The sequence below is a fragment of the Tursiops truncatus genome, chromosome 3 (assembly GCF_011762595.2).
Source record: "Tursiops truncatus isolate mTurTru1 chromosome 3, mTurTru1.mat.Y, whole genome shotgun sequence".
Classification (NCBI taxonomy): domain Eukaryota; kingdom Metazoa; phylum Chordata; class Mammalia; order Artiodactyla; family Delphinidae; genus Tursiops; species Tursiops truncatus.
The window spans coordinates 121,917,064-121,941,461 of record NC_047036.1 but is presented as its reverse complement, the minus strand read 5'-3'; the positions used below and the strand labels follow the sequence as shown (position 1 = coordinate 121,941,461).

At 42.5% G+C, this 24,398-nt stretch overlaps 1 protein-coding gene across 1 annotated transcript; it reads left to right on the top strand.

The window, feature by feature from the left end:
• The first annotated feature begins 3,266 nt into the window (after positions 1-3,266).
• GRXCR2 (glutaredoxin and cysteine rich domain containing 2) lies at positions 3,267-17,682 on the top strand. The gene is made up of 3 exons (XM_004328772.4): positions 3,267-4,050; positions 9,632-9,853; positions 16,254-17,682. Exons 1-3 carry the CDS (start codon positions 3,715-3,717, stop codon positions 16,434-16,436), a joined length of 741 nt encoding a protein of 246 aa, XP_004328820.1. The 5' UTR covers positions 3,267-3,714; the 3' UTR covers positions 16,437-17,682.
• Positions 17,683-24,398: the final 6,716 nt, after the last annotated feature.

Here is a 24,398-nt window from a genome sequence, read left to right as displayed (position 1 = left end):
TTAAATGCATGTTTGTAGCCATCAGCAGTACATCAGATGGGCTTTCTGCACTTGGAGAAACAGAAACTAGATGAACAACGAGATGAACAGCAAAAACAATTCTTCTGTGGATCTGACATCATAATCTGTGCGACAATGAGACAAGAACAACTTAACTTTGATGGTGATTGAGAGGGGCACTAATAGCAAACGTTTGGTTGGTCTCTCATGTATGAGAAGATAGCAAAAAGAGGGGAACTGTTAAATTAATTAAACAAGGAGGCTATTAAATTGGTGTAGCTTTAATGCTGTGGTGGCCTATGTAAGCAAATCAAAGTCTAAGCCTGTAAATGCCTCATGGTTATGAAATTGAAACGCTAAGGCTGACCAGTCACAGACAGACAACTAGGCTTGGAGCTACAGCCAAACAATGATTGCCTTACTTTGCTTCTGCCTTTTCTCTATAAAAGTCTCTCCCCAGGCCCCTGTTGGTGGAACACTCCTAACCACTTCTGGATTGGTGCTGCCTGATTCAAATCAATTTTGCTCAAATAAACTTTTAAAATTAAAAAGAAAAATCATCTCCTTAAGAAAAATTATTGGGTTGAAAGTAATGAATTTTTTTTCATTTATTTTCCCCTGATTATTAAAGTAAGATACGTTTATCATAGTCAAGTAAAATATAATGAAACTGGGAAGGAAAAAATAGTCATTGAGAGTCTTCCACCTGGGGGCAACTCATGCTAATGTTTTGACATTATTTCTTCTGATTTATGTGATTATTTTCTCTTTAGTAACATTCAAGGATGTGAACATTTTTAAAGTTTTGGATAATACTGCCAAAATTGTTTTCATTTTATCAATGTATGCTCCATCTGGATGTGTGTAAGTTGTGACTGTCCTGAAATCACTAACATCTAAAAATTATCAAGTAAGCATGATTGTTTCAAAACTTCCATGAGTTTGGTCTGGCTTGCTGAAAGTCTGTTTGCGAACGTGGGAATGGGTGTAAAAAGTACAAAACAAATGTTACTTGGAAAACTCATTGCCAGCTTTTGATTTCTGCACATAACTAAAGGATTCTTTTTTTCATAGTGAGAATCCTATCCAATTCATCATAGTGAGAACCCTATCCAATTCATTCAGTTGTGTTCATAATTCTATCTTAATTTAAGCTTAACGAATTTTCAAGGTAGCAGAAGCACAATTGTGCAAAATGCATCAATGTATACACTCTGGTTGAAATCTACCCTTTTGAAAGTCTACCTTTTTAATGATGTTTATTCCGTGTTCAGTGCAGAATGCCTATTTACCAGGTAGTCATGGAAGTCCACTCACTGGTCCTCTGGATGAAGATAGGCTATAAGTCACTTACTAATACTTGTTTCTTGGGATGGATAGAAGAAAATGTTCTTCTAGTTAGGGCTTCCTGGTCTTTTTCATGGCATGGTATACTTAGAAAATAATGGTACTTGTTTTTTTACACTGGAGGAAATAGATGAGGCTGATGTCATCCGAGGTGACCACCTGGGAGCCTGGGGCCCCACCTGGCTGTCCTGAGGGCTGAGGGGTCCATGTTTCAGCCTCCTGTCATCCATTCATGGCACATCACAGCCAGCTCTGCATCCTAGGGAACCTATAGGCATGTATCTTCTGATACTATGAAGACATATCTTTCTTTCTTTCTTGTTTTAAAATGTTGTCTCTGTGTGAGTGAGTATGTGTGTGTGTGTGTGTGTGTCTGTGTGTGTGTATGTGTTTAATCTACTCCTTGCATTGATTACACAGAGACCTTATAACCGGGAAACCCTTTTTTAGTAGAAATGTAGATGTTTTTCTTGACACCTTTCACCTCTTCACTGTTCTCCACAAAATGTGCTCATCTCCTGTTCTAAAAGTTTTATTTATTTGATTTCTCTCACCTGGAAGTCATTCATTGAATAATTATTAACTGAGTTTTATTAAATACTAGGCATTTTGATAAAAACTAGGGGTAAAGAAATGGTCAAGATAGCGCCTGACTCTGATGTGTTCACAGTTTCATGGAGAACACAGGAATGGTAAGAAAAAAACAAGAAGCAGTTAATGGTGGTAGGTCCAAAGTCCCATGGCCTTCTCCTTGCGGCAGGTGGGAAGGCTTCCCAGAAGCTGTGAGTTTGGAGGTGTGACTTGAAGGATGAGTGAAAGTTTGACATTTCAATCAGGAAACAGAGTTTGTACTGGATAGGAGACAGAAATCCGTGGTTTTGAGAAATAGGTGAGATTGTCAGTATGCCTGGAACACAAATTCCAGGCAGCACCTGGAAGAGACAGAGGACAGTCTGGAGAGGAAGACAGGGTTAGGTTTTGAGGAACTTTGCCTGCTGCCTGAAGAGTTAGGACGTTTTATGCAGCAGAGTGGCATCCGCAGACTTGTGCTTTGGAAGCATAGCTCTGTCATCTATGTGGAGAATGGACTTGTGGATGGGTGGGGAGGTCACCACGAGGCTGCCACAGCTCTGAAAACAGAAGTGATGAGGGCTTGAGCTGGGGCTGGAGAGGTGGGGCTGGATGGAAGAAGGCAGTGGTGATAGAATCCATGGGAATGGCTGCAGAAGTACGGGAGAAATCAATTTGGGCAACAAAGTCAATGATGATGTCGTTAGCAAAGACTGGGAGAAAGTCAACCTCCACCCTGTCAGCTCTTCAAATCCAACTCGTTCTTTTTTTTGCCAATACAAGGGCCCTTCCATTATAAGCCTTCTTCTTCCATCCTTGTCTCCTGAGGGACTGCTCTCTTCCCAGAATAGCTGTTCCGGCAGTTAGCAGTGGACGGTTTGCTCCCTAAGCAGGAAGCTGTTACTTCATACGTGTTAGGCCTGTTTCCAAAACTGAATTATAGGACTGTCATTCTCAAGCCCCATGTCTTGTGCTTCTCTGATATTCATCCCAGCAACTATCTCACAGTGTGGGCATTTACTAGGTGCTGTCTTCAGTAGGCATTGGGGCTCATGCTGTTCTTGCAGATGAAATCTTAAATATAAGATAGATATAAAGTGAAGGTGCGTTGGTTAATGCAGGAGTAGAAGGCTCAGGAGGACCCATGGCTTCTTCCTGTCTAGGGCTCCATGAGACACGGTTTGAAAACTTTCGGCTTGGTAGACTGGTCATGGGTTTTGGAATCATAGTACTGAGTTCGAATCCCTGCTCTGTCACTTACTTGCTGTAATAGAGTAAACTAATGGAGAATCTGCTGGGGCCCACACTTTCCCCTCTGTAAAACACAGATAATAATAGTTTCATTGTAGGTTTATTGTGAGGACAAAGTAAGATAATGCTTGTAAAAATCTCTGGCACCTATTAAATGCTCACTAGGTCATAGTTGTGGGTAAGAATAACAAGACCCTTGCTAACTGATCCCTGCTGAACTGATTACTTGTTCAGTCTAAATAAATCTACTCATGCTCCTATTAAGAAATGCCAGGGTTGGGGTGAAGGTACGGGCGAGTTTGGGATTCCGAGAGGACCCGGTCTTGTCTCATGCTCCGTCCACTCCATAGACCCGCAGCAGCCTGCCTCGGCATGAAGGCCTATCAATATTTAACGTGCAGGTGTCAGTTGCTGTAAACCGAGCATACCCCAGCACCAGCTTGAATTAATCATATGCAGGAGAGAAAATAAAATGCCTTTTTCTCAGAGCCCCAAGTTTCACTGGCTACACCAAAGCCTGGAAACCACAAGGTGAACCTTCTGCTGATGGAGGACCCTGCGAAGAAGCTGAACCAGAAGAGTGACGGCAAACCCCGGAAAGTACGATTTAAAATCTCTTCCTCCTACAGTGGCCGGGTGTTGAAGCAGGTCTTTGAGGATGGGCAGGAATTAGAGTCGCCAAAGGAGGAGTACCCTCACAGTTTCCTCCAAGAGTCCCTTGAACCAATGGATGGTGTTTATGGGTCTGGGGAAGCCCCCAAACCCCGGTCGTACTCCCCTAAGCTGACTGCTCAGAGGATCAGCGTGTTTCGAGAGGGTAGTGCCTACACCTTGGCGAGCAGCCAGCCTTTCTTCAATGATTACAAGGCGAATGACCGTAAGGTTGGTATTGCCCATGGTGTATAAGCTTTAAGGACTAAAATGTGGTTAGAGAAACACCTGAATTGTTCAGATTTGTATCTCGCTCCTACTCTGGTACTGACCAGAGCTATAGGTGCACCAAACGTGAAGCCGCTCTCAGAATAATATTTCTGGGATGCAAATAACATTCTTGTTGACTACCTATTGGAAAGTGCAATACGCATAGCTAGTATTCAAATTCCATCCAGGGTAGCAAACTGTAATTGGGTCTTTGGCTGGGCAATCTTGGTAAGTAAATGAAATAGAGATGCAGCGGTTTTCAGGTTGCCGGTCTGCCGTTTTAGAAAATTATGCAGCAACGAGTTGTTATTTTTCCTGAAAGAGCTAAGTGCTTGAAGGTGCTTACTTTATTCCAGCCAATTATTCAGCTTGTGGTTTATCCATGTCTTCTTTTATTTCTTATCTCCCTCCTGCTGCCTGCTTTTTTGTTTGTTTATTTATTTATTTTGCCTTTCCATTGCTTGTTAACATGAATGCTGGGTAGTTGGAGTCCTGGGAAGAAATGGTGAAAAGCAAATCAGCCAGAGGAAATGTTACGTGGGAAGACATTTGAGCTAATATTTCACTTGAAACATGTATTTTATCTGTGAATTTCAGTTATCTTCTCCAGTACCATGGATAATCAAAAGCCCATACATGATCTTCTTTGAAGCTAGAAGAACCTGGAAAATATTTGCTGATTTCCAAAAACAGAGATGTGTATATGCTCTCTGCCAGTAGGGCCATGAATGCCTTAAAAAAAAAAAAAAAAGAGTGAATACAATGAAATAATGTACCAGGTTATTAATGAATAGCACACCAGGATATGTTTTCATCTTTAAAGTGTGAAATTCAGATAATTACTCTCTAATCATTTTTATTGTTCGTTTCCTAAGGGAACAGATTATACATCTATAGCAGACAAATGTATTGGCCTTGCTGGCATTGGTAAAAGTGTAATTATGGGCATGTCCACATTTATCAAAGATAATACCAGGTTTCTTTTTGATATTAAAGGGGGCTGGAATGAACAATCCCTCACGTTAGTGGAGTGACTTACGCATTACAAAGCACTATCACATTCTATCTCATTGAGTCTTCTTCACAACCTTGAGGAGAAAGGCAAAGTATGGTATTTTCCATTTTGCAAGTGAGGAAAATTGAGTTCCAAGTTGTAAGGGACCCACCCAATATTATAGGGTCATTAGGTGTAGAGTCAGAGTAAGAACCCAGGTCTTCTGATTCCTCATGCCCTTGGCCCTATGGAATGGTCCTTTTAAGAGAATAAGGCCATTAATAATAGTGATGATGATGATAATAATAGTTACCATTTATCAAGTGCTTATTACGTCCTAGGTACTTTGTTATATCCTGTACTTACAGGATTTCTTTTTAACTAAATCTCATTTGTAGCTTTAGAATTTATAAAGTCATAGTTTATACGAACCTTGTACAAGGCCATGGTTTATAATGTTGGACTTCTTGACCTTCATCAGTCATGTGTCATACTTGGCATTTATGTAAAAGTATGATTAGGCATGGACTTGATAAAACCAGCTACCGGAGTCTTCCTTGCAGCACGGCACAGTGGTTTTAAACATAGTACTCTAGAGACAAGGTTCAGGGTTTGATTTCTGCTTCATCCGGTTATCCTTGTTTTCTTTGTTGCCTGGACAAATGCCACATCCCACTGCTAGGCCGCCTCTGGTGTGAGAGTGATCAGGATGGATTCGTGCAGCTCCACCCACTGAAACAGGTTGTCAGTGCGGTACTTAGGAAAAATAAGGAAATGAGAGCTGGGAAGTCATGATTTTTCAATAGTGAATCCAACTGTAAAATAACCCTTAGTAAATATCGGCTTTGCAGCAACACTGGGTAGCAGTGAAACACAATAATTAAAAGCAAGGGCTCTGAACTTGAACAGGTATTTGTACACCAGTGTTCATAGCAGCATCGTTGCCCATAGGTGCCCAAATATTCATCAGTAGGTGACTGAACAAACAAAACGTGGTATATACATACAGTAGAATGTTATTCAGCCTTAAAAGGAAGGAAATTCTGATACACATTATAACATGCCTGAACCCGGAAGACCTTGAGCTAAGTGCAATAGCCGGTCACAAAAAGATAGTTGTATGATTCCACTTTCATGAGGTACTAGCATAGTCTAATTTACGGAGACAGAAAGCAGAGTGGTGTTTGCCAGGGGTTGGGGAGAGGAGAAGGTGGAGTTTAACTGAAGAGTTTCAGTGTGGGAATAAGAAAACATTCTGAAGACACGTGGTTGCACAATAATGTGAATGTACTGATGTCCCCGAACTGAACCTTAAGAAGGTTAAAGTGGTAAATTTTATGTTATGTATATTTTACCACAATAAAATAATAATCATAAAAAGCAAGGCTCTGGTGTCAATTAAACCTGGACTTGATGTCCGTTCTACCCACTTACTCTGTGAGCTTGAGCAAGCCACTTAACCTTGTGATAATAAAAGTACCTACTTTCAAAGATTATCACGGTGATTAAAAATATATGACATTAAAAGTACTTAGCATTGTGCCTGGCACATTGTATATGCTCAGTATATGTTACCTACCATTGTGATAATGACCAGGTTCTTATCTAGGAAATATGGAGTCTTTTAAAATTTTATGTGATGGATAGAGAAAGTGGTTATAAACAATCAGATATTTTAAGGAATTGAAACTGACTAAAATTTATAAGGTTCATTTAAAAAAATGAAAGGGAAAGGAAGAAGGAAAGTAACATTTATTGAACAGGTACTTTGTGGAAATTATGCAAATTTTTCTTCACAGTAACTCTGTGAGAGTTTTACAAATTGGAAAAACAAGTTTATAGGGCTTAAAAAAACTTGCAAATCTCACACAGTTTGAGAGATTTAAAATTTGAACTCAGGTCTGCCTACCTCCAAACGCCATTGAGTTTCTGGTACCCACTAGGCATGTCTGCATTTAAACACAGAGCAGTGGAAAGGTTTCATGGTCCCTGAATGGCAATTCCTAGTCCTGTTGCTTTTGACATCAGAGTATTTATGAATGTTTAATCACATAAGTTGCCATTCCGAGCATTGGAAGGACACAAAAAATTCCTGGCTCCATCCTGGTCCTCTATAATGTAAGAGTGGGTATTCCTCACAGGCAATTGGGTGTAACTGGATAATGTGAACTTTAGTTACACCCAGAGAGTTTCCTTAGACACAAGGAAGAACTTGGCTGTCAGGGTGACTGAAACTTAAACACACCTTAAAGGTGATTTGGGACCCTCCATCTTTGGAGTATCTTAAAAATAAATTTACTATCCTGAGTGTCTCAGATGCTGACCAGCTTAGAGGCAGGAGGTTGGACCAGATGACTGCAATTTTTTTTTTTTTTTTTTTTTTGGTATATTGAGAATTTTGCCTTGAAAAAACCAGCCCTATGTGTGAAAAAAGCTTCCTAGTAACTGAACCTCTTTGGCTATTACTGGAAAGAGATATGGAACCTTCCAAAAGTGCCACCATCTTTATCTTCTGATGCTCAGAAACTGATAGTCCAGAGTGTGAAACAGGAACCCAGCATGCATCAAACAGTAGGAAATGGAAGCTGCTACATGATCCCCTGAAGAGAGGGAGAGAATACAGGGCCAGGCAGGAAGCTTGTGGCTCCGTAAATAATTATTGAAAACTCCACGGGTGTTTCAAGGAAGGGGACCTGAAGATTGAAGTCCTGCTCAAGCCAGGTTGTGATTGAATGCCTGATGGCTTTAAATAGGAGACTGCTTAACTGTGGCATCCAAATAAATTTGGTTTATACAGTTCTGTAAAAGCAGGGCCAGATATTTCATGCTGGGGAATGTAGTTGTGTAGCATGATTGTACGTGCACTACTGAAGAAGTTTCTAATACTAGTGGCAGTAACAGTGCCCATCACTTGCATAGTATCTTCAGCTTTTGCAAACTCTTACATATTCTTCATTGCACCCTCGCCCCTAGACGTTGATATAATTAGCCTCAGGGATGAGAGTCAAAATATTGAAGCACAGGAACACTGCTAAGTCAGCACAGAAGCCAGCAGAGTGCTGGGGCAGGGTCCTGAGACTGGGGTCTTAAGCATTAATGTCTACATTGCTGCGTTTGGGGATGTGAGAGGCTCCCTGAGGAGAGAGGCTGGGGAAGCAGGAAGGCTCTCAGGAGTATCAGGACAGCACCTGATAACCAACCACCCGGTATGGAAATATTCATATATTTTAATAAGTAATTTGTCTCTGGTGGTGCCCATTAGTTGGATGTCAACCCATTTGCGTGAGCAAACAGGTTCTGAGAGGCCAAATGGCTCTCCCCATCTCACAACTGGTGGACAATGGAACTGGGATCTAGTGTTGTTTCCCCCCAAGCTATCCTAGCTCTGCGAAACATTTCCTCCCCAGGCTTCTCTACTGCATTGTAGTATTGCCCAAGTTGTTTCTCAGCAAATGATGAAGTAACACATGATAAATCCATACAAGGGAACATAGGCTATTAATAATGATGCTATAGAAGTACGTTTATTGACATAAAAAATTTTCATATTATATGAATAATGAACACACACACACACACACACACACACACACATATATCTTATCTGGTGGTTGTGGGGAATGTTTATGAGTACTACAGTATAGGTGTTAAGAATATGGTCCTTAGGGTGAGACAGACCTGGGTTTGAATCCTGGCCACAAACGCTGAGTAACTCTGTAAATGTGGAAGACTCTTAACCACACTGAACCTCAGTCTCCTTCTCTGTAAAATGTAGAAATCATAGCATCTACCTCATAGGGATGTTTGGGAGGGAAGTGAGGTAATGTTTGTAAAATGCTTAGTATGAAGCCTGACCCAAAACAAATGCTATCCACTATAATAATAATAATAGTAGTAATTCAATAAATTGTGTCTACTGTTATTATTTATGCATAAAAATGTTGGAGAGAGATTTGTTTATTTTTTTAGAAATACAGTTACTTTATTGATTTCTTACAATCAAATACTGCCAAGTAGCATTACTTCCATTCATGCATCATTAAAAACAAAAAGATATTTCCTTGGTATTTTCAAATGATGCACATTATACAATAAACAAAAAAAAGTTAGAACTTAAAAGGCACCCTGATTAATTATGTAAACTGGTAATTTTTTTAAAAAAAAGCATAACTAGTAATTTGGTTACTGAGAGACTTATTTTTTAAAAGCTTTCCTTTGTATGCATTAAGCACTCACTGTGCCCAGCCCTGCACCAGATCCCATGGTATGTAGCAGAAATAGAAGCTCTAGACCCTGTCCTGCAGAGTCCTACATTCTAGTTACATGATTAATTCAGCTTTGGCTGGTTACCATCAACAGGAAGAAAGAAGCTGTTGTTCAGGGTTTTCAGACCGAGCAAAGAAACCAGAGAATGAATTGTAGCTTTGGGCTGTGATGGGATCCCTAGTGCCAGACCATATCTCTCTTTCCTGGGATGTTGAAGAGGTTCTGCAGCCCTGTATTTGGTGACTCCTGGTGAATGACCATGCTCATTCTTCATTTCTCTAGTCCCCACCTATTATAGATTTTGGAAAGATAATCATCTACACGAATAACCTGAAAATCATTCGAACTCCAATGGACAAGAGAGATTTCATGAGGAAAATGCTCCAGAAGGAAGAGGAGGCTGAGGAAGAGTCTCTGATGAGCAAAGAAGAAATCTATGGAGACCAGAACGATGGGCCTTTGGCAGAGACGGGAGGCACCTTCCCCCATAACCAGTACCCACAGGTATGTCAGAACGGTTCACTGCCCTGCGCAGAGCTGGCCCTATAGCCATGGTCTCCAAATTGTTCTCACTGTGCACTATTTAAGTAAGAACTTTTGAATGTGAATACTTATGTCTAAACGTTAAAGATGTTGAGGAATTTTAAGTTTATTATATTCTAGTGGTTTATCACATTTTATTGTTAGCAATAATAGTTATAAGCCCATATTTCAAATACTCATAATTTGAATTATTTTGAATGATTTAAGATCTGATTAGGAACTTATCGTTTTCACTTTGCATTGAGGCTTAGAACAGCTTGTTCTAGAGATGGAAAAAAATCAGCTCTGTCCTTTTCTCATGGGTTTGCTTGTGCTCCTATTACTGTTGGTAATTCTCAGCCCACAGTTTCCTTAAAGAAATCTAATAAATCTATTTGTCTTTAGAGTTTGTGGAGATTAGTTTAGTTAAAACTAAGCAATATCATCTGTAAATCCACTAGACCAGACACTAGTGAACCACATGTTGTAATATGCTGAAAGTGAACGAATGAGCAGGGTTGTCATTGTCACTTTATGTAAAGTGAGGTCACTTTACATCATGTATACAACAGGGTCCCTTGGGTACCACCTATGTTAAGCGACTGCCCAACTTAGTGAGGGTGCTGGTGTCACCTTGTTTATTAAAAATCAATATAACCTTTTCTTATGAAGATATTATTAAAGCTTAATTTCTTGTTTTGTTTTCTTTAGATAAAAAATAAATATAGATAGTACGAATGTTTTTTTCTCCCCACACGTTTCAGAGGTGTGCACACCCCACCTTGCTCAGACATGCTCAGACAAGCGGGAAGGTGATGACACTCGTTAGTTCACAGTATGGGGTTGAAGGTGAGAAAAGCAATTTTGGTGAATTTAAGCTAAGAGAGTAAAAGCTTGGAAAGCAGCAGAAATGAATTTTCTCTCTTTAGATTCCATCTCTTGGGACTTGAAGCTGAACCTCCCATGGGTTAGCGTGACAAAATGGGCCAGGGGTTTCCTTGCACTTGAGTCAAGGGAATGAGAAAGCCATGACCAGACTCCAGTTCTCCTCAGAACAATTCCTGTCTCTTTCCGACCTGATCTCACACTTGATAAAATATAGTTGAAATGCAAATCTGATCATGCCATCCCTTGCTCACACCCCCCCACCCCTGCTGCCAAAAGAAAACAACTTTCAGTAGGCTCTTATCACTTGGGATAAAACCAAAACTCCTCACTTGTTCTAGAAAGCACTGTGTGGCCTGGCTTTTTCAGCCTCATCTCGTACACATATCTGCTAATTCTCTGCCCTATGCACACTGCCCATCTGGCTACCCCTTAGATGTTCTTTGCTGGCAACTTCCCTGTGCCTAGAATATTCTCCAGACACCCTACCTCCTTGCCCACAGATCTCAGTGGAGGCATCGCTTCTACAGAGAGGCCTCCCCTGGTTTCCATGAGGATAAAATCCCATGAGGATAAAAATCCACAAGGATGGACCCCGCAAGGCACCTCCCCCTCCCCCTGCACATGTAATCTTACATTTATTTGTGTGATTCTTTGGTTAATGTTTGCTCTTACCCACTAGGATTTGGTCTCTATTAGGTCAGGGGGCATGTTTATGTTGGGTGTAACATAGTAGTTCCAATGCTAAAAAAAATAGAGCCTGACATTTAATAGGTGCTCAGTAAATATTAGGTAAATGTTTGTGGAAAGAATACTGGAATTTGGAATGAAAATGCCAACTGATAAGAAATATTCTGCCTCTGCCTTCTCTCGCTTTCTACAAAGCACTATTCAGAGCCTAGCATAGCAGCAGTCAGACAACTAAACTTTGTGATCCAAAGCATTACCGTCCCACTTTAAAATTCATTAATGCTATCCTTTTCCATACCGTATTGTAACTTGGAGCATGCATTTTCAGAAGAGGACCAGAAATGCAGGTCACATTGCAGGCCTGAATGAAAAAGCAACAACAAGCCTGCTATGACAATTACCTTTCAATTCAATTTGGAGAGAACGGTGTTTTTTAGCTATAATGCCACAAACCAAGACAGAGGTGGGCAGCAGAAAGTTGCTGTGAAAGGTTATACTCCACTTGCCTGTCCTTTAAGCTCTATTTTATTTTATTTATTTATAATTAATTAATTAATTAATTGATTGATTGTTGCCTGCGTTGAGTCTTCATTGTTGCACGCGGGCTTTCTTTTTTTAGTTGTGGCGAGCGGGGGCCACTCTTCATTGCGGTGCATGGACTTCTCATTGCAGTGGCTTCTCTTGTTGTGGAGCACGGGCTCTAGGCACGTGGGCCTTAGTAGTTGAGCACTCGGGCTTCAGTAGCTGTGGCTTGCAGCCTCTAGAGCACAGCCTCAGTAGTTGTGGTGCATGGGCTTAGGTGCTCCACGGCATGTGGGATCTTCCCAGACCAGGGCTCGAACCCGTGTCCCCTGCATCGGCAGGCGGATTCGTAACCACTGCGCCACCAGGGAAGTCCCTAAGCTCTGTTTGAAATTGCTATTTGTTTGCCCCATCCCTCATGCAGTAAATGCCCAGACAACTTTTATTCTAAATCAGAGGGTCAAAGAACATCAAGGAGCCCATTCTGACCAAGAGACTCTTTGTTGTGTTATATGGAACAGGGAAACAGTAGGACCTTGATGAAAGAGCAGGGAGGGCTAAAAGCCAGGCCATGCTTGAACGTCTGTATTAACTATAAAAGAAAAGGAGAGGAATAATTGAATTGAGCCACAATGAAAAGTAGAAGGAGAAAAATCTGACCCTGTATTCAGTGGATTTGAGACCATAAGTCATCTGGGCTTCTTTATGCTTTAGGTGATCTTACCTTTGAAACAGAATAATGATAATAATAATAATAACTGCCATTTTTTGAGGGTTCATGTTAGCCAGGCCCCATGCCCAGTGCTTTCCATGCAGTAGTCCATTTCATCCTCACAAGGACTCTGTGAGGTGGGTATTATCTGTAGTCCCATTCTGCAGCTGGGGAAACTAAGGCTCAGAGAAGTTAAGTAACTCGCCAGAGGTCACCGGGGTCAGTAGTCAAACCCGGGTCCATCTGACTACCAATCTCATGATCTTAATCACTCTGCTGATCGACCTCCAGATTGGTGCTGGTTACCATCTTCAGGGCCACGCAAGCCTTTGAGTCTCTGATGAAAGCTGAGACCCCTTTTCTTGGTCATGGAGCTAATGAGAGGTGGTTTGGGTAGGTTGTTGGGTTCTCGAACCTAAGTTATGCTGTGCAGCGATGTTCTATATCTTCTTACTAAATGTTTTCTGGGAAGAATTTTTAAAAATATTGAGACTGGTATGCAGACGCTGATATCATGCATGGCTTATATAGAGTAGAGGCTCAATAAATACCTGTTGAGTTAACTGAATGATTAAAAGGAGCATATTGAGAGCAAACAGTTGGAGGAAAGGTGGTAACTTAGGATAAGAATGGAAACTCCAGACCTTCCCTGGTGGCGCAGTGGTTGGGAGTCTGCCTGCCGATGCAGGGGACACGGGTTCGTGCCCCGGTCCGGGAAGATCCCACATGCCGCGGAGCGGCTGGGCCCGTGAGCCATGGCCGCTGAGCCTGCACGTCCGGAGCCTGTGCTCCGCAACGGGAGAGGCCACAACAGTGAGAGACCCGCGTACCACACACACACAAAAAAAGAATGGAAACTCCAGTGAAACCTCTAACAATGTGTCATATAACCATGTGACATGAGATGAGATTTGATTGATGATTTGTCCTTGTTCTTTATGGCAGGCTCACCAGGTTATTTCACTAATCTTTCAATATCTGGCCTGGCATTCTATGCAAATGAATTTTTGGATCACATGTATAGCATTATGGTAGGATTTTACTGTATTTTCTTTGACAACATTGACTTACATCATTAAAATCTCAGTGGGATCAAGTGCAAAACAAAAACATGATGGATTTGGCAGGAAAATGGACCATGACAATTTGCTTTAAGAATATTTTGGCAAATATATTTATTCTGCATACTTTAAGGGAAGAAAACCAATTTCCCCATTGTTACCATATCAGAATATGGCAACAATCAGTAAAATATTAACAAAAGGGGACATGGACATCATCTGGGATTTTGTCAGCTGGAAAATGACCTCCATTCCCTACATCTAGAATAAATACAGTTTAATACCTACTTAGGCACTTTGCAGTGCGATGGGGCTATTTTTAGAACATAGGCCTCCCTTTTCAGAGATGATTTGTATTCTTAGGTTACAAAAGAAATCTGTGTTAGCTGGTTGAGGCACCCAGGGAACTCCAGCTGTCTTGTTAGTTCCTAGAATTTAAGAACACTAAGGGATCTCCAGACATCATTGTTTTGTTTGTTTATTCATTCAGCAAGTATGTGAACAGCAAATATTGTGCCAGGTACTACACTAGATGTCAGGAAGTGATGGAGAGAGGCACTAGCCCAGAACACTTCCTGTCTAGTCAGCAGGAACTTTCAGGGGAGTGTGAGACCTGCCAGGCTTGTAGGGGCAGTGGGGTGGGACTCCTGGTCCAGAGGTACGAGTGGGCAAGGCTTCCTGGAGGAAGTGCTGCTAAGCTGACATCTGAGAACAGGTAGGAGCTGGTTGGGTTGAGAGTGGGGAAAGTTTCCTCGACACCAGCTAGAGAAACCTAAGGATGAGAGCCTGATGTAAGAAGTAACTGACAATGTACATCAGCTAAGGAGATTTTTTTTCAATAAATTTATTTATTTATCTATCTATCTTTGGCTGTGTTGGGTCTGCATTGCTGCACGCGGGCTTTCTCTAGTTGCAACGAGCAGTGGCTACTAATCGTTGCGGTGCGTGGGCTTTTCATTGCGGTGGCTTCTCTTGTTGAGGAGCACGGGCCCTAGGCACGCGGGCTTAAGTAGTTGTGGTGCACAGGCTTCGTTGCTCCGCGGCATGTGGGATCTTCCCGGACCAGGGCTCGAACCCGTGTCCCCTGCAGTGGCAGGCGGATTCTTAACCACTGAGCCACCAGGGAAGTCCCAGGGTTTGGGTTTTAACCTGAAGTTTATCTGGTGGGCAGGTGTTCATTACAAGGTTTCTTGGGTGCTTTCTATGTGGCAATCACAACTGTAGGTTCATGAGATTGGTATCCATGGTGAGAACATCCCACAAGCCCGGAGGCAGGAACTATGCTGAGTTCCTGCCAGAATCGATAGGTGTCTGGATCGGGATTGTGGTTGTGGAGGGGAAACTGAAGAGATTCGAGAGATGTTCAAAAGGTGAAATGGACAGGAATTGGTGCTGAATCTACCTGGTATCGATCTGGTATTACCCCTTATTTCACAGAAGGTTCGTGGTCTGTGCACGGTCATTGCATGGCAGCGCAAAATTGCCAGTTTCCTTGAGATGTCTTAGGGGAAGAGCACAGCGATAGCCAAGGGGCATAGTCTGGTGTCCCTGGCAGGAGGGGACAAGGCTTAGAAGTAAACTAACTTTAATGGAGAACCTATAATATGCCAGATAACATATTAGGGCATTTACATATACTCTCTCATTTAATATTCCAGCTACTCAGAGAGGTAAGCAATATCCCTCCCAGATCACAGGTAAAGAAACTGAGATTTAGGGAGGTTAAGGGAACCGTCCCAGGTGCACAGTTGTTGTCAGAGGCAGGCCTCAGCTCCAGGCTGCTGACTCCAGAGCCGAGCTCTTAATCACAGGGCCTTTTCATGGCTCTCCAAGAGCATAAAGATAAAAGTTCTGCAGGAATTCAGAGCTACGCTCCAAAGGATTGCAACATCCATTCATCCGTCCCCTCAGTCACACAGAACAATCCTGGGCACCTACTGCTGGGCAACTCTGATGAGGGCTGCATATGGAGTCAGTAGGAGCATGACCTCTGGCGCCCGACCCCCTGGGACCCAAGCCTGCCTCCTTCTCTTCAAGCTGTGTGACCACTGGCACAGAGAGAGCTCTTAGAACAGTGCCCAGGGAATTCCCTGGCAGTCCAGTGGTTAGGCCTCTGCACTCTCACTGCCGAGGGCTCGGGTACAGCGCCTGACACCTCCCAGGTGTTTCACAAGTGTTCACTATTAGTTTGGCAATGAGGAACATTAAGTCCTGCCCTTATGGGTACGGAAATAACGTGTCAGATGGTGACAAGAGAGATGAAAAAGGTCAAGTTGTGGAGTGCACGGCCTGGTGGCAGGAGTTGCTGTCTTAGAGAGGTCCATCAGGGAAATCTCCGATAAAGTGCTGAGCTTATTCTGTGCCTCTGGCCAGGTCCCTCGTTGGCACGTGTGGGACGCATTTTCCTCGAATTCTGCCCCGGCCTCTTTAGGCTCCCAGTGCTATTTTGACTTGTGTGTGAACAATGGATTTGAACTGCTGCTGTGACTTAACCCTGACCTGTCTCTTGCAGGAAGGGGAACTTCCCGAGGACAACTGTTTTCACTGCCGAGGATCGGGCAGTGCCACCTGCTCTCTGTGCCACGGCAGCAAGTTCTCGATGCTGGCCAACAGATTTAAGGAGTCCTATCGGGCCCTGCGGTGCCCTGCCTGCAATGAGAATGGCCTGCAGCCTTGCCAGATTTGCAATCAATAGCCCGTGGCTTTGTATGTCCGCTTTTATCGCATCCTCCCTAAAGCTATTTGTAATCAACTGCCCCTCCTCCACCTTCTCCTCCCTCTCCCAGCAAGGAAGCCACCGTGGCCGGGATCACTTCCACCACTGGCACAACTCAGTTACTCCATGGTATTTCGTGAGGCTGGTAACATCTCCATGTGGGTCTAAGTGGCAGAGGCATTTTTGAATTAGAATCTGCTTTGAAACTGGTTCTCAAATGATCCTTCCAGGACCGTGTGCACGTATCTCACTTGACTTAGCTCAGGTTTCTCCTTGCACAAGTGAACAAATAAATGTACAATTCAGGCAGCAGGCTGAAGTCATTTCCCGGTTGGGAGTTATTTGAAAAATTATGCAGAGAGAAAGGAATAAAAAATGTCAGGTTTCTGATGAACTGCCTTCTTGTTGCTTATAATGCATTTCACACAGTTATTGGTCAAATTGCATTTTTCATTAAGCAGAGGAGGAAAGGGAGGCCCGATGTTGAATGCACTAGCAGGCCGCTGAAAACAAAACAAGATGTGTTTGCTTCTTGCTGAAGAGAGGCGAGCTGAGGAGCCCCTTTTTTTCAAAGTCCTGAGTCTCCCCTGTGTGATGTGCTTGGGTAATATGCATGCAGGCAATGAGCAATGCTACTTCTTAGGACAAGATGAGATAAGACATTTCTGTGCGCCTCTACACTACTGAGGTTATAAGCCAAGTCAAAGCTATTTATGATAAATTTGGTGCTTAAGTATATGGGTGTGTGTGATAACGACTTCTTCCAGCCCCCAAATTATTACCAAATGAATGCATTTATTTTAAGGCTAAGATATAGCCATGATCTCTTCATAAAAGACTGTGGGTATTTTATAGGTATCTATTGGAAACTTCTAAAAAAAAAACTCACCAAGGCTGATATTTAGTAATTATGTTTCTACTGTCTATGAATATGCATACTAAGGATAATTTTTCCTCTTAAAGTTGGTTGTAAAATTAGAAAAATACGTTTGTTAAATGAACTTTTGCAGCTCTAACAGCCATTCCCCTTCCCCCTTGAGAATAACACTGTAAAATCTGTTATCTATTTATACGCATTGCTTTTCTATGGTAATTATTTTGATTTTCGTAACTTAATTTTTTCAAGATTTGTTTGTTATTCTCTAATATTCAGCTGTTAATATAATTCAACAGTGGAGTGATCTTCAGACAATATACATACTTCTAATAAAAATATTAAACTATTTTTCAAGACCAAGATAATTTTGCCTGTTCTCTTTCAGCCAAAACAATGGCACTATTGCTCACCAACTTTCTTTGCTTCTGTACTTAACTATTTCCTGACTCTGTTTATGTTTCCTTACAGCTATTGGCTCTTCTGTCTTTCCAGAATATCACAGGAAGGAATGATGTCGAGAGATCCTAAGACCTTTAAGTGTATTCTTCTGCTTTTTGACAGTGACATTCGACCACAGATACTGTTTGTTGGACATGCAGGATGGTATTACCAGGTGCTTGATGTGCGGTGTTTCCCAGATGGGCACCATCCTTTGGTATCTTATGGGACTTAGAGTTTCAGCGGAGGACAGATATATAAACAGATAATTACAATATAGTGTGACAAGTTCTGGGAAAGGGGAATTCCAGGGAGCATTTGGAGCACATAGAAGGGACACCTAACATAGCCTGAGTGGGGTTAGAGTGGCTTCCCAGAGGAAGAGGTGTGAACTCTGTTGGTTTCTTTTCCTTACCCCAAGCTCTTAAGATAATTTAATACTTTTCATGTCATAATAAATACATCTACTAATGATTACATTTATTTATTCAGTTAAGTATTTATTGAATACTGGGGATGCATCACTAGACAAAACGGACAAAGTCCTGGTCCCTGTGGAGCTTACATTTTGGTGGGGTGTTATTGACAACTAAAATATATGTATTTAGAGACAACTACAAATATGTAATACAGAATAAAAAGATACTTATCTGATTAAACTATATATGTATGTATATAATGTATAGTGTGTTAGAGAAGGATAAATGTTTGATGAAAAATAAAACATTGGGGCTTCCCTGGTGGTGCAGTGGTTGAGAGTCTGCCTGCCGATGCAGGGGACACGGGTTCGTGCCCCGGTCCAGGAAGATCCCACATGCCGTGGAGCGGCTGGGCCCGTGAGCCATGGCCACTGAGCCTGCGCGTCCGGAGCCTGCGCTCCGCAACGGGAGAGGCCACAGCAGTGAGAGGCCCGTGTACCGCAAAACATAAATAAATAAATAAATAAAAATAATAAAAAAAAAAAAGAAAAAGAAAACATTGGTGAGGATCGGGAGTTAGGAGGGGTTGCATTTTTAAATTAGTTTTCAGGGAAGTGTCCTTGAGAAGGTGTCCTTTAAATAAAGGCTTAAAGGGGATGAAGGAGTTGCGAAGTTATCTGGGGTAGGACTATTCCAGGCAGAGGAAACAGCACAGGAAGGAGGGCATGGTGTGTTTGAAGAGCAACGAAGCCAGAGTGGCTGGAGCACAGTGAGCAAGATGACAAGAGGAGGTCAGAAAAGAAGGCGTGTGCGTGTGTCGGGACCAGGCGGTGCCTTCTTGTGAAACCGTCGTAAGAACTTGGGTGTTACCGTGAGAGAGGTGCTGCTCTGGATGGGAGCTGTTTTCTGAAACCCCTCACCCTCTCCTTCAGCTCCCTCCTCTTACTGCTGGGGCAGGGGACCTGCAAACTACACTTCCCAGAGTCCCTTTCCCACTGGCGTTCTCTTAGGTTCTGCCCTGGGAGGTGCTGGCAGGACTGGAAGAAGGGAGGAAGGAAGAGCCTTTCTTGTTTTTCCAGCTGAGGGTCCTGGCGGCCTTTCCCATGTGGCAGCTGCCCTAAAACCAACGGCAGCTGGGGACTCTGGCTCAGGCAGCTCCTTCCAGCCATGGTCCCTTCAGTGGCTCTGATTGCAGGTTCCATGTCACGCCATATTCCCTCTGTTCCTCCAGCCTGAGGGTGGCAGTGGCTTCCTGCAGTTACTCCTCTTTGTCATCAATTCCTTATAATCCGTAGCCTCTCTCTCTGAGATATCTAGAGTGGTTTCTGGTTTCCTGATTGGATGCCGACTGATACAAATATTTGGAGCAGCAGAGGGTCACCATCTAATTTACGTTTTAACAAGCTACTCTGGCTGCTGTGTTGAGGGAAGATGCTACGGGGCAAAAGTGAAAGTGGGAGGCCAGTTAGGAGACCACTGCAGTAAGCCTGGTGACGGCTAATGGTGGCCTAGGCCAGGGCGGCTCCAGCAGAAGGGGTAAAGATGGTCAGATTGTGGATATATTTTGAAGGTAGAGATGTAGGGTCTACTTACTGTCCTTTGTATGCAGAAATATTGCTTGTGACCTACTTAACTGTATACAAAACTTTCCTGAGTTCTTTGCTTACTAGTGGAGATAAGTTTGCACAAAAATCCGCTTTCTGATTTGTGTACTACAAGCATTACCAGTGGGTTGGGCAGTGTCAGGGGTAGGTTTAGGGCAAGGTTAGCCAACCAGGACGCCTAAGACGATGAGAATTCCTTCAGAGCTAGAGACAAATAAGAGGGTTAGAAAGTATCACAGTGATGCTGTGGTCAAAATAAAAATAATGCTATATCCTTTGAAAACTCAAAAAATTTTCAATGAATACATGTTTTCAGAAGGCACACTATCTATCCATTCATTTATATTCCAGCAAGATCAGATTCCAGGAAGCTAAAGTCTAAGCATTAATCTCTTTCTTATTTTGAGATTTAAAAAATATTATACATAAAAGACATTATATATAATATAATATCACAGTGTATTTGTATAGTCTTAGTAGCTATTTTTTCCTGTTTGGTTTCATAGACTTTTGTGTGTACTCTTCTTTTGTTTGTTATGTGTACTCTTTTAAATCATGCTTCTATTTAATAAAGAATTAATAAGTAGGGGATTCAAAGATGAAAATACACTTAGTATTTCGCATTAATGAGATTATAATCTTGGGCCTCTGGTCAGCATAATGAGTGAATCTGGCCTTACAGCTCGGGGAGGATGCAGTTACCTCCTCTGCTACTTCCTCCAGTGACTTTTGGTTCGTGTGCTGGCCCAGGTCAGCTGTATTGCAGAGTTAATTTACTTGTTTATTTTAACAAGTACATATCAGCTGTACTGTGTGCAAGACACTGTTCTTTTATTTTTCTTTTAAAATTTTAATTTTCATTATTATAATAATACTTTTTTTTTAATTTTAGAATTTTATTTATTTTTTTATACAGCAGGTTCTTATTAGTTATCCATTTCATACATATTAGTGTACATATGTCAATCCCAATCTCCCAATTCATCACAAGACACTGTTCTTAGCACTCCACATTTACTAACACCTTGAATCGTCCTAACAATTGAATTAATTCAGTTTAGGGATCACCTCTTAGTCCTGATGCCAACAACTCAGCCTCTCTGCACCAGTGCCGAATGAACTCTTCGAAACAAGAGTTCTGGGTGACGTAGAAACGAGCAGCTTTACTGCTTTGCTAGGCAAAGGGGGCCACAGTGGGTTTGTGCCTCTCAAAACTCTGTGTCCCAACCTGGGGAGATTTGGTAAGGAGTTTCTTAATATAAATTTATATTTATTTATTTATTGTTGGCTGCGTTGGGTCTTCGTTGCTGTGCATAGGCTTTCTCTAGTTGCGGTGAGCAGGGGCTACTCTTCATTGCGGTGCGCGGGCTTCTCATTGCGGTGGCTTCTCTTGTTGTGAAGCACAGGCTCTAGGCACGTGGGCTCAGTAGTTGTGGCTCGCAGGCTCAGTAGTTGCAGCGCACGGGCTTCGTTGCTCCGCGGCATGTGGGATATTCCCGGACCAGGGCTCGAACCCATGTACCCTGCATTGGCAGGTGGATTCTTAACCACTGGGCCACCAGGGAAGTCCCTGGTAAGGAGTTTTATAGCAAAGCTTCAAGGGCGGAGTTGCTGATAGGGATCAGAGTGTGTGCAGGGCCTGCACTCTTTTAATCCTGCCTCCTGATGAACTTCTCTGGTTCCTTTAATGTGGCCTCAGGTAGTCCTGATGAGTTTCTCGAGGTTGTCAAACTGTGACTTTCTCTCTGGGACATCTTCCAGTTGGTGGAGGTTTTAGATCTGCAGAAGAGCTTAAAGATATTGTTATGTTGTGTATCCCTTGAGGTGGAACCAGGATCCTGTTCCAAGGCTGCACTATTGTTTCTTGGTGGCTCCGCCCGTGTCTCTGCATCTCCCTCCCTTCCCTGATTAGCAACTGTTGGAATCTGCCCTTTGGATCTCAGGGAAGGTCATGGAGGCTGGAAACTATTCCTTACAAACAAGAAATGGGGGACACGGAAAGGCTTCCATGCCCAGGAGCCCCACAGGGTCCTGCTCGATTTCAGTCCCACACAGGATATTCCTTTCCATTGGGTGCCACGTTCACCCAGACTATACACCTGCAGGCCCTTGCTGTGGCCCTCACAAACGTCTTGCCTCACTATGCCTTTGTGAAAGGAACAAGCTGTATGAAAACGGGGGCTGACCTTTTATGATTGTAATGAGGCAACCTAACTCAGCAAGACTACCTTTGCTGACTGTGCTGGCCACTTGCCACCATCCTGCTGGTCCTTCCTTTCTTTTCTAGTTCACCCTCTGTTTTTATTAATCTGTTGGGTAGAGTGACTCATCTTCATGGCCCCTGTTCCCAAACACGGCTTAGCCTCAACGCCTATCTGCTTCTCCACAGGCCAAGGTCTGCAGGTCCAGGGGTTCTCTTTCACACACCCAACACTTCTTGGAAGACGCTTGTGGTTTGAAATGACTTATCTTCCCTTTCCTTCCTGTCCAGGGGATTCTGTGGGGTGAGGAGGGCAAGAGTCCATACTCCTGAAACCTTTGCCCCTAGAATAACTCTACGATTTTTCTGTTTTTACTTTGGTTCCTTTATTTTTTTCCAGGTAAGATTCCTCTTGAGGAGAATGTTGCATATTTAAAATATTTTTGAAATCCACATAATTTACCTTTCCAAAGACATGAATTAAGCTTACATTTATAGAGAAGATGTTGTTCTTATTCTAAGTCTTCTGAAAACATGAATCGCTGTGGTAAAATATTCATTTAGACCTGTGCCGGTGACATTTATAAAAAACTTCTGTGGTTCACTAGAGCTTAAGCTGAGTGAATTTTATGCTAAAGGTAAATTTGAAAGAAATGTTCACAGTTGTTTTTATCACCTGTCCTCATTAGTTGCGTCTCCTCATTTTCTAATTAACCACAGTAATTATAGAGAGTTTGCATTCCTGCAATTATGTGAGAGAGAAATGGAGTTATGTCAGTGTCAGATTGTGGCAAATAATTACTGCCTGTGTTAAAGAACGAGTACAGCCCAGAGAAGAGAAGACTTGCAACCATAATACGGTAGAACTTCCTCATTGCTTGGGGGTGGGAGAGTGGGGGAAGGAAGTAGGAGGGGGAAGTTAAATCAGGCCTTGACAAAATTAGAGTCAACCTGTATCTCCTTTAACATGACGAGATTCCTCTTTGTACATTTCCCTTAGCATCACTTTTGTCCAGCTCCCAAGTCCTTCTTTCCCTATTAATGATTAATTCTCAGAAGACTGAGGCCGTTAATTCACATTTAGGTGTGAATGGCTAGTAGATTATTGACCATGGCTGCTTTTTAGGTTCAAAGTGTTATGCTGTTGAAAGCCTCCTATGAGTCAGGCCATGTGCAAGACACGAGGAGCCAGAAGATGAAACAGACATAGTAGCTTCTCTCTGGGACATTATAGTCTCACAGGGAACCAGAGATTTAAATAAATATTTGCAAAATAAAATTATGTTTGCCATAGGAGAGGAAGAGAAGAGAGAGTGGCTAACTCTCCTTGAATTGTGGGTCTCTTTCATTGAGCTATGAGCTCCTTAAGGGCAGGAAGTGTGCCTCATCTATCACTGTATCCCCAGCATCTCCTACAAAGCCTGGTGCATAGAAGGTGCTCAGTAAATGATTGGTGATTTGGTGTTTGCAGAGACATGACATTTGGTTGCACACACATGGCCCTCAGTGTATTGCCGTATGGGCCAGTGCCTTGGGAAATTTCACATGTAGACAGCTTCTAAAATGGCTCCCAATGATCCCCACCTTCTGGTAATCATCCTGTGCAACCATCCCCTTGAGTGTGAACTGGACTGAGTGATGTGCTTCAAACAGTAGGCTATGGCAAAAATGATGGGATGCCATCTCTGAGAATAGATTATAAAAGACTATGACTCTTTCTCTGGCTTTTCTTGCTTTCTCACCTGATGAAGCCAGCTACCGTGCTGTGAGCTGCGTTATAGAGAGGTCACATGGCCACGAACAGAGGGTGGCTCCTGGCCAACAGCCAAGGAGGAATGGAGGTCCTCAGTCCAGCAACCACTAGGAACTAAATCCTGCCGACAACCATGTGTGTGAGCTTGGAAGAGGCCCCTTCCCTAGGTGAGCTTGAGACTCAACCAGAGTTGACCTCTTAATTTCAGCCTTGTGAGGGACCTGGGGCCACAGCCACCCAGTTAAGCCCTGCCCAGATCTCTGGCCTGTGGGATGCTGAACTTTGAGATAATAAATGTTGTTTTAAGCCAGTAAGTTTGGGGAACATTAGTTACATAGGGATAGATAATTAACACAATGTAAGACCACCTTCTCTCTAGGTCTTTATTGACAGATCATTTCTTTTGTTTTGTTTTGTTTTTGACAGATCATTTAAATCCAAAAGGTTCTCCCATGGAAAGGAATACACAGAATCATTTGTTCTTTGTTTAATGTTCAATTTATTAAACTCATGAATCTAATACCCCAAACTGAAAATGAATTTTTTCTCGGGGCCTTTAAATATTGATTACAGATTTATTAAGCATATCATTTTAAACAGTTTAAACTAACTGTAATTATATATTTAGAACAGCTGATCCTTTTAAACAC